General features: G+C 35.8%; 1 protein-coding gene across 1 annotated transcript in view; it reads left to right on the top strand.

Moving 5' to 3' along the window:
- The window catches only part of LOC147607602 (uncharacterized), a 101,104-nt gene extending 87,931 nt beyond the window's left edge, over positions 1–13,173 (top strand). Inside the window, exon 2 of the mRNA XM_086790689.1 lies at positions 12,999–13,173. Within this exon, the coding sequence (XP_086646815.1) occupies positions 12,999–13,158 (160 nt within the window). The 3' untranslated portion in view covers positions 13,159–13,173. The remainder of the gene's footprint in view (positions 1–12,998) is intronic.
- The last annotated feature ends 2,721 nt before the right edge of the window (positions 13,174–15,894 follow it).

Genomic DNA, 15,894 nt, shown 5'->3' with positions numbered 1-15,894 from the left:
TTGTACTTCCCAAGAGATAAGGAACTTCTTTTGGGCCGTACTCGAATGAAGACCATATCTGCTTCTTTGAATTCTCTATTTGTCCTCTTCTTATCCGCATATTGCTTCTGTCTATCCTGGGCAGCTTTAATATCTTTACGAATTGACTGCATCTGTTGCTCCAAGTCGTCAAGCATCTGTCTGGACATCTCGACCTTAATCAATGGGTCAGACCAAGTTAATGGAGTTAAGCAATCTTGTCCATACAGAGCTTTAAAAGGGCTCATCCCCATACTTCGGTGATAAGAAGCATTGTAGGCGAACTCGACTAGATGCAGATAGCTTAGCCACTTCTTGGATTCCCTGCCACCACAGCATGTCCGAAGTATATCTTCAATTACTTGGTTTACCCTTTCAGTTTGACCATAGGGTGATAAGCTCTGCTGAGATCCAAGAAAGTTCCCACTGCTTCAAAAAATGCAGTCGAAAACCTTGAAGTAAATTTGGGATCTCGGTCACTTACTATTCTCCTCGGTAGGCCATGCAATCTGAAGATTTCTTTGAGGAACACTCTGGCCACATCAGCCACCACCCTACCACTGGAATCGGTGGAACCAAACAAGTACTCACCCACCCATAATTGAAATGCCTTTCTTAATTTTAGCTTTAGAAAACAGATACGCACACACTCCTCTTTATTAAACTTTAATAAAAACAATACTTGATAAACAATTTACGGGTCATACTTCAAAATTTCTCATTGAGTCTCTATTTCTCAACAAAACAGTATCACTCTAGACTCTCCGATGAGACCAGCGAGTCAACAACGAGATCCACTGATAGATTACAAAAAACATAGGTCCATCATATAATATCTTCCCCGACATACGCATGGATGTCCTCGGCACCGCGAGCCCGTGCATCGCCTGGTCAGAACCCTCCAGGATCCTCCTTAGGTGTCCTGGCACTTCACTCAGGGACCACTTCGTCGGCCCTCGTTCATCGTACCGGCGGAAGCGCACCATTTTAACCATACCGAGGCTGGTCAAGACCTCGGCAAGCCTTGCCCCGTGAGCTGTCCCTCGAACACTGCCCGCCCGCCAGCTGTTGCAACCGAACTTCCCTTAGATAAACATATATGCCAAATGCTCCCTCCAGCATTCTGGCGTAAGACAGTCTTTTAAGAAGGCAGGGTTTCTATGCAAGTTTACAGTTTTGATTTTGTTTGAATACCATAAGTATATCTTAAATCCGTATCTCATTACTTCTAGATCCAGTTCTCAATTCTAAACAGAATTCCTCAAATTCTGTTAACTTGATCCTTAGATCAAAATCACAAATCTTAACTTAGTTTCAGATTCGGTGGGTGATTTGGGTACATTTTTCCTGAACTGTTACATCGTCATTGATTGAAACTGACGAAGGAATTAGGTCTTGGTCAATAGTCTGAGTTAGAGTTTAGGTCCTAAAATTATCTTTCTCGAAGGTACTATCTCAATTTCTCTTTTTTTTTCTAAAATTTCTTTCAATGAATATTTGTTACTGAATTCAAAAACATGGATTTCTTGAGGAATATTCATTTACGTCGATCTCCAATTAAAATTTATCTTTATGCATACTTCTATGCATTAAAATCAAATATGATAAAAGTAACACTTTTATAATAAAAATTTATCTTTTATGCATACTTCTATGCATTAAAATCAAATATGATAAAACTAACACTTTTATAATAAAAATTTAACTTCTATGCATACTTCTATGCATTAAAATCAAATATGATAAAAGTAACACTTTTATAATAAAAATTTATCCTTTATGCATACTTCCATGCATGAAAATTAAAAATGATAAAAGTAACACTTTTAATATAAAAAAATTATCTTTTATGCATACTTCCATGCATGAAAATTAAAAATGATAAAAGTAACACTTTTGATATAAAAACATTTATCCTTTATGCATACTTCTATGCATGAAAATTAAAAATGATAAAAGTAACACTTTTGATATAAAAAAATTATCCTTTATACATACTTCTATGCATGAAAATTAAAAATGATAAAAGTAACACTTTTGATATAAAAAAATTATCCTTTATGCATACTTCTATGCATGAAAATTAAAAATGATAAAAGTAACACTTTTGATATAAAAAAATTATCCTTTATGCATACTTCTATGCATGAAAATTAAAAATGATAAAAGTAACACTTTTGATATAAAACAATTATCCTTTATGCATACTTCTATGCATGAAATTTAAAAATTGATAAAAGTAACACTTTTATGTTAAAATAATAATCTTTTATGCATACCTCTATGCATGAAATCCAAATATGATAAAAGTAACACTTTTATGTTAAAATAATAATCTTTTATGCATACCTCTATGCATAAAATCCAAATATGATAAAAGTAACACTTTTATGTTAAAATAATAATCTTTTATGCATACCGCTATGCATGAAAATCAATTATGCATAATATAAAAATAAATTTCTCTATGATTACAATGAATATCTTTCAATTAATCTAGGATGATAATTCCTAGAATATGGTAGGAAGTCCTCTTTTCATGCTTTGAATGAAATTATCTTATGCATAATTTTTATAAAAATTTTGCCATAGCTCCGCTGCTATGACTGATAAATATCAAATTTCTAAAGGATAAAGCTTATCATGAAGAAAATAAATAGAATGATCCCTAATTGGATCATTAATCCATAATGGATTGAATCATCAATATTCATGAAATACATAAACTAAAAGCATAGAAAAAAGCCACTAATTTGGCCTCAAGCATAGATTAATCTTGGATTAAGGAAAAGCTTTATGAAAAGCTTCATTTGGATTGAGAATGGGTCATGAGTATGACCATTTCTTGAGTGAGAGAGAGAAATTACATAAAAAACATTAGAATTAAGCATAAATAGAAATTTATGTAATTCTTAACTATCATTAATCAATTTACTTCAATAGCATTCATCAAATTATGTAACTCTTCACTATCATTCATTAATTAACTTCAATAGCATTCAGAAAACCATTCCAATTAAGCTTCTCAAGCTTGAGAGGGGTTGAGAAGAGAGAAACATTGAGAAATTATAGAAAAGAATCAAAATTCACCATTTACCTTACAAATTACTTGATTCTTTGTTCACGGTAGAGGCCCCCAACCAATCAATTGGTTTAGTATGTTGATGGAGCCACCAATAGGGATTGAAGAAAGAGGGAAGTGCCAGAAACTAATGAATTATTAAAGAATTCACAGTTCTTGGCTTAGGTGGAGTAGAGTAACAATGCATAAACACTATATATTTTTTTCAACAAGGGGGAGGCTTCCATTTATAGGAACAATTGAGCTCCTAACCAAACAAACTGATTCTAGAATTTTCTAAATCAGTTTGGTCAATTTTTGACCATTTTTAGGTCAGTTAAGCTAACTTTTTGGAACTAGACTTGAATGAGGAGAGAGGAGAGATGAAATATCTCAATTTTTATGAGTTTAAAACTCATTCAAGCATGTGAAATATGCACCTCCTTTAAAGAATTCCCCTTCCTTACATATGTGTCAAAATGGAATCATTATACCCAAAATATCTCATATTTTTAATATTGCTCATAGTTTTTTACTAATAAACCTTATACATTTTCAACTCTTCATCTTGTGTGAGCATTTACTCATTTTTGGATACCCAAAATATCTCATATTTTTAATATTGCTCATAGTTTTTTACTAATAAACCTTGTACATTTTCAACTCTTCATCTTATGTGAAATATGCACCTCCTTTAAAGAACTCTCCTTCCTTACATATGTGTCAAAATGGGATCATTATACCCAAAATATCTCATATTTTTTATATTGCTCCTAATTTCTTACTAATAAACCTTATACATAGTCAACTCTTCATCTTATGTGAGCATTTACTCATTTTTGGGTATCTTCTTTTACAAAATTGGATTTATCTCCTCCCTACACATGGATTGATCCAATTGGCCCATAGGAACCTTAATTGGACCATAATCTAAAATTTTGAAAAATCTAGATCCTTAGGCTAAGGTCCTTTATACCTATTTCCAATTAATTCCAATTATACATTGGAAAATTCTTTTTGAATTTTTGTCTCAGGGGAACTTATTTTAATAAGATGAGTTATTTTTCTATCCAAAAATATTCATAATCTAAATATTCTCTCTCTAGAATAATTTTCTCTCTCTAGGCTAAAACACTTAGAAATAAGATCTTTTATATTTTTGAAGAGGGATTTGATTACACGGGAAGATGCTGGACATCTTGAGAGGCTAGGGAGGAATCTTACATTCTCTCCCACTTGAAAAATGCGAGATGTCCTCATCTCGCAAACTGGGGATAATCCCGCAAACAGATCGGCTTCATTCTCCCAGGTGGCATCTTCAAAAGGATAGAACTTTCATTTTACTAATAATTCTCTGAGAGTTCTGTTCCTGAGAAGCTTTTCTCGAACATCGAGAATTTCTTCACGTTGGAGTTCCATCTGTCCTTGGGTTGAAGAGGTTAGGATTTCATCATCAAGCATATGATTTGGGTTTGGCACATATTCCTTTAGAAGGCTTACATGAAATACATTATGAATTTTGAGATGAGGAGGCAGAAGAAGCTCGTAGGCTAAGTCACCTACTTTCTTTGTAATCAGATATGGCCCACAATATCTGGGTGATAACTTCTTATACTTCCCAAGAGATAAGGAACTTCTTTTGGGCCGTACTCGAATGAAGACCATATCTGCTTCTTTGAATTCTCTATTTGTCCTCTTCTTATCCGCATATTGCTTCTGTCTATCCTGGGCAGCTTTAATATCTTTACGAATTGACTGCATCTGTTGCTCCAAGTCGTCAAGCATCTGTCTGGACATCTCGACCTTAATCAATGGGTCAGACTAAGTTAATGGAGTTAAGCAATCTTGTCCATACAGAGCTTTAAAAGGGCTCATCCCGATACTTCGGTAATAAGAAGCATTGTAGGCGAACTCGACTAGATGCAGATAGCTTAGCCGCTTCTTGGGTTCCCTGCCACAGCATGTCCGAAGTATATCTTCAATTACTTGGTTTACCCTTTCAGTTTGACCATAGGGTGATAAGCTGTGCTGACATCCAAGAAAGTTCCCACTGCTTCAAAAAATGCAGTCCAAAACCTTGAAGTAAATTTGGGATCTCGGTCACTTACTATTCTCCTCGGTAGGCCATGCAATCTCGGTCACTTACTATTCTCCTCGGTAGGCCATGCAATCTGAAGATTTCTTTGAGGAACACTCTGGCCACATCAACCACCACCCTACCACTGGAATCGGTGGAGCCAAACAAGTACTCACCCACCCATAATTGAAATGCCTTTCTTAACTTTAGCTTTAGAAAACAGATACGCACACACTCCTCTTTATTAAACTTTAATAAAAACAATACTTGATAAACAATTTACGGGTTATACATGTCATACTTCAAAATTTCTCATTGAGTCTCTGTTTCTCAACAAAACAGTATCACTCTAGACTCTCCGTTGCGAGTCAACAACGAGATCCACTGATAGATTACAAAAAACATAGGTCCATCATATAATATCTTCCTCGACATACGCATGGATGTCCTCGGCACCGCGAGCCCGTGCATCGCCTGGTCAGAACCCTCCAGGATCCTCCTTAGGTGTCCTGGCACTTCACTCAGGGACCGCTTCGTCGGCCCTCGTCCATTGTACCGGAAGCGCACCATTTTAACCATACCGAGGCTAGTTAAGACCTCGGCAAGCCTTGCCACGTGAGCTGTCCCTCGAACACTCCCCGCCCGCCAGCTGTTGCAACCGAACTTCCCTTAGATAAACATATATGCCAAATGCTCCCTCCAGCATTCTGGCGTAAGACAGTCTTTTAAGAAGGCAGGGTTTCTATGCAAGTTTACAGTTTTGATTTTGTTTGAATACCATGAGTATATCTTAAATCCGTATCTCATTACTTCTAGATCCAGTTCTCAATTCTAAACAGAATTCCTCAAATTCTGTTAACTTGATCCTTAGATCAAAATCACAAATCTTAACTTAGTTTCAGATTCGGTGGGTGATTTGGGTACATTTTTCCTGAACTGGTACATCGTCATTGATTGAAACTGACGAAGGAATTAGGTCTTGGTCAATAGTCTGAGTCGTTAGAGTTTAGGTCCTAAAATTATCTTTCTCGAAGGTACTATCTCAATTTCTCTTTTTTTTTCTAAAATTTCTTTCAATGAATATTTGTTACTGATTTCAAAAACATGGATTTCTTGAGGAATATTCGTTTACGTCGATCTCCAATTAAAATTTATCTTTATGCATACTTCTATGCATTAAAATCAAATATGATAAAAGTAACACTTTTATAATAAAAATTTATCTTTTATGCATACTTCTATGCATTAAAATCAAATATGATAAAAGTAACACTTTTATAATAAAAATTTATCTTTTATGCATACTTCTATGCATTAAAATTAATTATGATAAAAGTAATACTTTTATAATAAAAATTTATCTTTTATGCATACTTCTATGCATTAAAATCAATTATGATAAAAGTAACACTTTTATAATAAAAATTATCCTTTATGCATACTTCTATGCATGAAAATTAAAAATGATAAAAGTAACACTTGTGATATAAAAAAATTATCCTTTATGTATACTTCTATGCATGAAAATTAAAAATGATAAAAGTAACACTTTTGATATAAAAAAATTATCCTTTATGCATACTTCCATGCATGAAAATTAAAAATGATAAAAGTAACACTTTTGATATAAAAAAATTATCCTTTATGCATACTTCCATGCATGAAAATTAAAAATGATAAAAGTAACACTTTTGATATAAAAAAATTATCCTTTATGCATACTTCCATGCATGAAAATTAAAAATGATAAAAGTAACACTTTTGATATAAAAAAATTATCCTTTATGCATACTTCCATGCATGAAAATTAAAAATGATAAAAGTAACACTTTTGATATAAAAGAATTTATCCTTTATGCATACTTCTATGCATGAAAATTAAAAATGATAAAAGTAACACTTTTGATATAAAAAAATTATCCTTTATACATACTTCTATGCATGAAAATTAAAAATGATAAAAGTAACACTTTTGATATAAAAAAATTATCCTTTATGCATACTTCTATGCATGAAAATTAAAAATGATAAAAGTAACACTTTTGATATAAAACAATTATCCTTTATGCATACTTCTATGCATGAAATTTAAAAATTGATAAAAGTAACACTTTTATGTTAAAATAATAATCTTTTATGCATACCTCTATGCATGAAATCCAAATATGATAAAAGTAACACTTTTATGTTAAAATAATAATCTTTTATGCATACCTCTATGCATGAAATCCAAATATGATAAAAGTAACACTTTTATGTTAAAATAATAATCTTTTATGCATACCTCTATGCATGAAAATCAATTATGCATAATATAAAAATCAATTTCTCTATGATTACAATGAATATCTTTCAATAAATCTAGGATGATAATTCCTAGAATATGGTAGGAAGTCCTCTTTTCATGCTTTGAATGAAATTATCTTATGCATAATTTTTATAAAAATTTTGCCATAGCTTCGCTGCTATGTCTGATAAATCTTAAATTTCTAAGGGATAAAGCTTATCATTAAGGAAATAAATAGAATGATCCCTAATTGGATCATTAATCCATAATGGATTGAATCATCAATATTCATGAAATACATAAACTAAAAGCATAGAAAAAAGCCATTAATTTGGCCTCAAGCATAGATTAATCTTGGATTAAGGAAAAGCTTTATGAAAAGCTTCATTTGGATTGAGAATGGGTCATGAGTATGACCATTTCTTGAGTGAGAGAGAGAAATTACATAAAAACCATTAGAATTAAGCATAAATGGAAATTTATGTAATTCTTAACTATCATTAATCAATTTACTTCAATAGCGTTCATCGAATTATGTAACTCTTCACTACCATTCATTAATTGACTTCAATAGCATTCAAAAAACCATTCCAATTAAGCTTCTCAAGCTTGAGAGGGGTTGAGAAGAGAGAAACATTGAGAAATTATAGAAAAGAATCAAAATTCACCATTTACCTTACAAATTACTTAATTCTTTGTTCACAGTAGAGGCCCCCAACCAATCAGTTGGTTTAGTATGTTGATGGAGCCACCAATGGGGATTGAAGAAAGAGGGAAGTGCCAAAAACTAATGAATTATTAAAGAATTCACAGTTCTTGGCTTAGGTGGAGTAGAGTAACAATGCATAAACACTATATATTTTTTTCAACAAGGGGGAGGCTTCTATTTATAGGAAAAATTGAGCTCCTAACCAAACAAACTGATTCTAGAATTTTCTAAATCAGTTTGGTCAATTTTTGACCATTTTTAGGTCAGTTAAGCTAACTTTTTGGAACTAGACTTGAATGAGGAGAGAGGAGAGATGAAATATCTCAATTTTTATGAGTTTAAAACTCATTCAAGCATGTGAAATATGCACCCCCTTTAAAGAATTCCCCTTCCTTACATATGTGTCAAAATGGAATCATTATACCCAAAATATCTCATATTTTTAATATTGCTCATAGTTTTTTACTAATAAACCTTGTACATTTTCAACTCTTCATCTTGTGTGAGCATTTACTCATTTTTGGATACCCAAAATATCTCATATTTTTAATATTGCTCATAGTTTTTTACTAATAAACCTTGTACATTTTCAACTCTTCATCTTATGTGAAATATGCACCTACTTTAAAGAACTCCCCTTCCTTACATATGTGTCAAAATGGGATCATTATACCCAAAATATCTCATATTTTTAATATTGCTCATAATTTCTTACTAATAAACCTTGTACAAGTCAACTCTTCATCTTATGTGAGCATTTACTCATTTTTGGGTATCTTCTTTTACAAAATTGGATTTATCTCCTCCCTACACATGGATTGATCCAATTGGCCCATAGGAACCTTAATTGGACCATAATCTAAATTTTTTAAAAATCTAGACCCTTAGGCTAAGATCCTTTATACCTATTTCCAATTAATTCCAATTATACATTGGAAAATTCTTTTTGAATTTTTGTTTCAAGGAAACTTATTTTAATAAGATGAGTTATTTTTCTATCCAAAAATATTCATAATCTGAATATTCTCTCTCTAGAATAATTTTCTGTCTCTAGGCTAAAACACTTAGAAATAAGATCTTTTATATTTTTGAAGAGGGATTTGATTACACGGGAAGATGCTGGACATCTTGAGAGGCTGGGGAGGAATCTTACACGATGAGTATCGGCTAAAGATGTTTTACCCTCGAGCACCATGGCCAGCAGACCCCCAAGACAAGCATGGAGGATCTGCTGTGGAGGAGGGAAAGATGTGACATGAAAAATTGATATCTTTCATTTTCAATTTTGTGCATATTTTGATGGTTTCTCAATGGTAATAAGTTGGAAGCTTGTCCAAGAAGATTGCGGTGCCCACAATGGAATAACAGCGTGGTGATGCGGCGGCTTGGCAGCTACCTTGATAACAACATTCTATCTTCAAATATAATGGTTTTACTTGGTTTAGGATGCACACAATGTAAATGCCACAAGTATGCTTGATAAATACTTTGGTATGGTAGATAGTCTAGTGATGTGGAAAATAAAAGTGGGTCTTCATGCTCACATGGATTTTCATTGTATTATTAATATGGTATTCACCATAAGGCTACAAGTTGGGGAGTGTGGAAGGCATGTGGAGGAGTGTGTGTAGGTGCATAATTGGGAAAGATTCTTCTAGAATGCCTATATGGAAGAGGAGAATTCTGCCATGTGTAAGTGGGATCTCCACCTACATGCCACTTAGACTTGGCTATTATCTCATCACACTTTCAAAGTCAAAAAGTCTTCAATTTAATAATCAATAGAAGATTTAGCCTAAGAGGACAATTGATGGTGACATCTACCCTTATGTCACTAAAGGGTTGCAGATTTTTATATTGTAATTTGTAACAATGGAAGAGAGGGTGATTCTCCACCTATAAAAGGAGCCCTCCTCTCCCTTTCAAATCAATGAATGAAGCCTCCTCAATTGAGCATTTTGTGTCATTGCCATTCTCTTATCTTTCAAACACTCTCTTTACATGTGAATATCTCATTTAGCATTAGCTCCTCATGCTTAACCCAATTTTGGACCTCTTTGATGATTCATGATAAGTGGGATAAGGAGTTATTATCTTGGTAGGCCTGTGACTTCTCAAGGTAGCCCTTGCCTTATTGCCGCCCTCCTTTGGAGGTACCAATGGTTTTAGCGGTAATGAGTATGTGGAAAGACTTTGGGGACCATAGGTAAATCTTTATGATTGTCCACTGAGCAATGTTAACCCTTACCCTCTAGCTTGAATCATGAAGGAGATGAGAAGCAAGACGCTATGTGAAAATTGAGGTTTCATGCAAAGAGAGGGAAGTGCAGTTTTTGTGGTCCAATACCCAAATTTCAACCGGTAATTACTTATCACTTGGGTATTGATTTCTAAAATTGATCATATGGCTAGGAAGCTCTTTATATGATCTTTCCACTCATGTAACTAATTTCTTAATCCTTTACTTCATTGATGATCAGAATTTCTCCCAAAGTTGCTAACTTTTAGGGTAGTTTTATAGTCTTGTAGTAAAATGCTCATAACTTTTCGCTCGGTTGTCCGTTTTTGAAAGTTTTTATATGGGCGCGAAGCTCTCTTCAAGCTCTATGCAATTATGTAATCCTCTTTTGCATAGTCTTTATGGATTTAAAACTGCAATTCTCTGTGTATCTTTGTTTTTATAGACTTTTGGCCATTCTTTCTTCTTAATAATGATTAATTACTCTTAATCTCTTATCAAAAAGCCAATCCTATGTGTCTTATCCTCTTGTAAGTATTTGCTATATTCTTTTGCTTTAATATGTTCCGTCCAAATCGCCCAATTCAAACAGATGAACCTTACCAACATTCCCCGTATGTTTCTGTTCACATAATCCTGAGTTAGAAGATTTTCTTTCAACAAATAATTGCCCTCTTGTTTGTGCCAGAAATTCTTGCTTCTCCTAAGCCTTTCATCTTTCCTTCCATGAATTATGATCTCATCTTTGATGTGTATATCTGCCCTCTTGTTTGTGCCAGAAATTCTTGCTTCTCCTAAGCCTTTCATCTTTCCTTCCATGAATTATGATCTCATCTTTGATGTGTATATCTTTATCTTAACCTAGGGAGGTGAGGAGGCTGTGAGGTTTATGATCTCATCTTTGATGTGTATATCTTTATCTTAACCTAGGGAGAGAAAGGGAGGTGAGGAGGCTGTGAGGTTTCATACAAGTGTGTTTTGATTCTAAGAAGAGACCGAAGTCCAAACCCCAACTTTGTGTCACACTATCTCAAATGGCCACTTTTAGAGAGAGAAAAGCCTTGATAAAGCACAATATTCATCAAACTTTAATTTTGATGACACTCCCCCTCTCTTTTTCTTGCACACTCGTCATTGTCATTCCTGTATGCATATGCATATGCTACCTCCAAGACACCATAAACTATTCCAAGACATTTCATTTCTTCTATCCCTGGCCTAGGAAGTGACAAAATAGAAAAAAAAGCCATTAAAAAAAGGCAACAAAAGAACTTGCAAAAAAGTAATGTTATTGACGCATATAAGGATGCACATACTGACAAATATAGAGACACATATACGGATGCAAATATAGACACACATATCATTGCTTATACTGACGCCTTATACTGATGTTGTGACAAGAGTTGGTTATTAGCCGTGGGTATGCAGAGATCCTGTAGTAGCATGGGTGCCATCTACTGTTCCACAAACATTAGGAAACATAGTCATGGCATTGAATTCATTAATTATGTTACACCGAGCCTATCACCTTCAATTATGTTACCGAGCCTATCACCTTCAAGTATAGAGATGTATCGTGCTTTTAATAATGTTACCGAGCCTATCACCTTCAAGTATAGAGATGTATCGTGCTTTTAAATGTGTGGCTAAGATAGTGACAATTACATTACAATATTTATGCACGATGGACTTGCCCACACCGAATGTGTTAGGTATGTGTGTGGTAGATTCTATTGTGCAAGCGTAGGTAGAGTGAAGGTCAAAGCCTTTGCCGGATCAATGGACTCTCTTACAAATGCTTGCGAATCAGTGTGGATGGCAGAAAGGGAAGTACCTCTTGGAGCAAGTGTTGGAATGCGAGAAATGGAAGCCGAAATCGTTTGCAGTAAAGGTCGTCTCGATTATCAAGCTATCTAACCCAAACATTCCGTTGGATAGCTTGCCAAAAAACATGTTGCCAAGGAAATACCCACCGTTCACAATGTGGGAGTACCGCTTGATGGAGACAATCCATGAGATGTAGGAGATGCAAATCGTTGCACCATGCTCCATGCACCATGCTCCAAAAGACCTGTCTCTCCGTCCAAGTGGATAGCCAAAGGAGGACGAAGGTGTGATGTATGATTGTGTGTGTGTGTGCGAGAGAGAGAGAGAGAGAGAGAGAGAGAGAGAGAGAGAGAGGGGGAGGCAGGGAGGGCCGGAGAGAGAGTTATGGAGGAGATGAGGAAGGTGGCGTGATTGGAGATCATGAAGCAAAGAGAGAGAGAGAGAGATAGAGAGAGGGGGGCGGGAGGAAGATACCCGGTCACAACGTGAGTAGCTTTTTACTTCTTCTTTTTGAAGTGCACATGCCAGGACTTCTATCCATTTTCTCACATGCATGATGATATGCTCGGTGAGAGAGGAGAGAGAATAGAGCCCAATGGTATCTATCTTATAGCCAAGGCGTAGCACTTTTATAATAAAACTTCTATCCTAACCCTACCGGCACAAGGAGTACACACAAGGAGGGAAGCAAGTTGCCTTCAATGAAACGTACAGCCTTGCTAAAGATAAGCTGTTGGGAGGGTGGTCTATTAAATGGGATGAATACATCATTAAAAGGAAGGACCTCCCAGAAGAGGCAGCATTGAGTTTGTTAGGAGCTACCATTGGGCTTGATGTCGATTCCCATTCTAAACTCGAGTCAAAACTGGTGGCGAATCATCTTCTGTCAATTCTTTCTGTTTCACCAACTCGTGAACTGGTGGTATGGACAGTGTGAAGCTCTAAGCCACTTGTATCGATGGCTGTAGCAGAGGCCAATAGAATTCTGAATAGATCAGGAAGGAGTCGAGAACTTTATGGGTCACTAGTGAATGCGCTTGCAGGTGGATGGATTGACAGGGGATTTACAGGGGAGTTGATAGCTAAGATCATACTTCTACATGCCAAAAATGACGGAGAGCAAACACACTGTGGATGATTTCTGTAAGCACTTGGTTTGTGAGATCCCCGTTCCCATCGCGCAACGGATTCGGGGTACTAGTAGCGGAAGTAGCACTTCTAGCGCGAGGTAGGGTCCCACACTCGGGGCCTCGTCCACGGATATCCGAACAAAAGACTAATCCGTCGGTTTTTCCAAAACCGAACTCGGACAAACTTCCCTTATCCGGAAAGCACGAGCGATTCCTCCAGGATAACTTTTTACTCTAACGTAGTCAAGACCATTAGTGATCAAACTGATCCGACTGCACCTATAAAGATACTCGGTCAGATCAGGGAAGAAACTTGCACTTGGATCATTGGGATCAACGCTTTTTTCCCCATCAAGAGGCTTAGCCGTTGATTCCTATCCATAGAACAATTACTATCCGGGACTTACTTCATCTATCGTAATAACAGAAATTGAGTGTCGATTTACGGATCCATCAGTCCAGCCTAACCCCATCCAGTTCCATGGGTTAGCCAACCGCCCAACCACTGTAGTGATGGGATCCAATTAAGAATTTGGTTAGGTTTTGTCCCGGGTACCAAGGAAAACAGTTCCAAGGCCCCCTAGCCGGAAGTTCATGCAAACATAAAACTAGTCACACCACTTACACACCCAATATGAAATTGCCTTTTTCTTAGCATCAGCTAACTTTAAAACAATCCTTTAATGAAACCATTATGTCACTGATGACAATCCTCATAGTCTCTGGTTGAATCCTTATTTCCAGTCATTCATTCATCGGTATACTTATGGCATCATTGGCAACTAGAACGCTCACCACCTGTTCACTCCAGGGGTCTTTTCCATAGTTCCTAGCTCATAGTAACCGGCAATATATTCATATAACAGAATGGAATCTCCGTGGAAGATCAGCAAGATCAACCCATAGATCCATATAAAAGAGCCATGGACTCATCCATTGAGGACCAGCAAGGTCAATCAACCAGATCCATGCCCGGTTTCAGAAAACAACTCTTATTCCTTGTTCCAATATCTTCCACGACGCACTGGGTATCTTTGGCGACCCAGAGCCCGAGCACCGTATGGTCAGCACCCTCTAGGATCCTTCGCAGGTGACCTAGCGCTTCACTCATAGGCCGCTTCCTTGGTCTCTCATCCACCGTACCGGAAGCTCACCATTTAAATCGAACCGTGGCTGGTCAAGACCTCGGTCGACCTTGCTATGTGAGACGTCCTCCATTGACTCTCCGTCAGCAGTTGCAACTTTAACAGTTAGGTCTTCATGACCTTAATCCACAAGACGGTCAAAATGCTTCCCCAGCATTCTTGACATAAAACAGTCATTTACAAACAGTCACAAAATACAGTTTCTAAATCAAACTCTCGTCTTTCCACATTATCCCTCCTTAGTCCACATTACTTATTCCACATTCCATTCAATGTGTACTCATTCTCATCCATTTCCTTATATCGACGACACATTAATTCACATACACATTCACATTCACATCCATACATCTACATCTACATGCATACATCCATTTTTACATCCTCATTTATACATCCACATCCCATATCCACATTCATACATACACATCCATATCCACATCCATACATCCACATCCACATCCACATTCACATACATACATCCACATCTACATGCTTACCTCCATTTTCACATCCTCATTTATACATCCACATCCCATATCCACATTCATACATACACATCCATATCCATATCCATACATCCACATCCCCATCCACATTCACATCCATACATCCACATCTACATGCATATATCATTTTTCACATCCTCATTCATACGTCCACATCCACATACATATATCCATATCCGTATCTACACCCATACATCCACATCCACTTCCACTTTCACATGCATACATCCACATCTACATGCATACATCCATTTTCACATCCTCATTCATACATACATCCACATCCGTATCTACATCCATTCTTGCCCTATCACAACCCGTATACATCTTATCCCATCACATACACTTCTTACCTCATCCCATACACATCTTATGACATCTTGACTCATCTTATCACTTCCTAACTCATCTCATATGCATCTTATCACATCTTATCACATCCCATACACCTCTTATCACATCCTATCACATCTCATACACATCTTATCACATCCTATCACATCTCATAGACCTCTTATCACATCCTATCACTTTCAATACACATCTTATCACATCTCATACACCTTTAATCACATCCTATCACTTCCCATATCTATATATAGAATACAGGAGAATTCTTATATAAGATTTCTCTACACATTTATTTATGCATAAATTCCATTTAAGGAGACTAACACTTTCGAAATAAAAATCAATCTTTTATGCATCTTCCTATGCATAAATTCATTTTAAATGAAAATGACACTTTTGAATTAAAATTCAATCTTTTATGCATCTTCCTATGCATAAATTCAATTTGGATGAGAATAACACTTTTGAATTGAAATTTCATTCTTTTATGCATCTTCCTATGCATAAATTCAATTTGGTAGGAATTACACTTTTAGAA

This window comes from Cibotium barometz, chromosome 55 (genome assembly GCF_041138505.1).
Source record: "Cibotium barometz isolate CiBa-2024 chromosome 55, ASM4113850v1, whole genome shotgun sequence".
NCBI classification, from domain to species: domain Eukaryota; kingdom Viridiplantae; phylum Streptophyta; class Polypodiopsida; order Cyatheales; family Cibotiaceae; genus Cibotium; species Cibotium barometz.
This window is presented reverse-complemented; position numbering and strand designations above follow the sequence as displayed.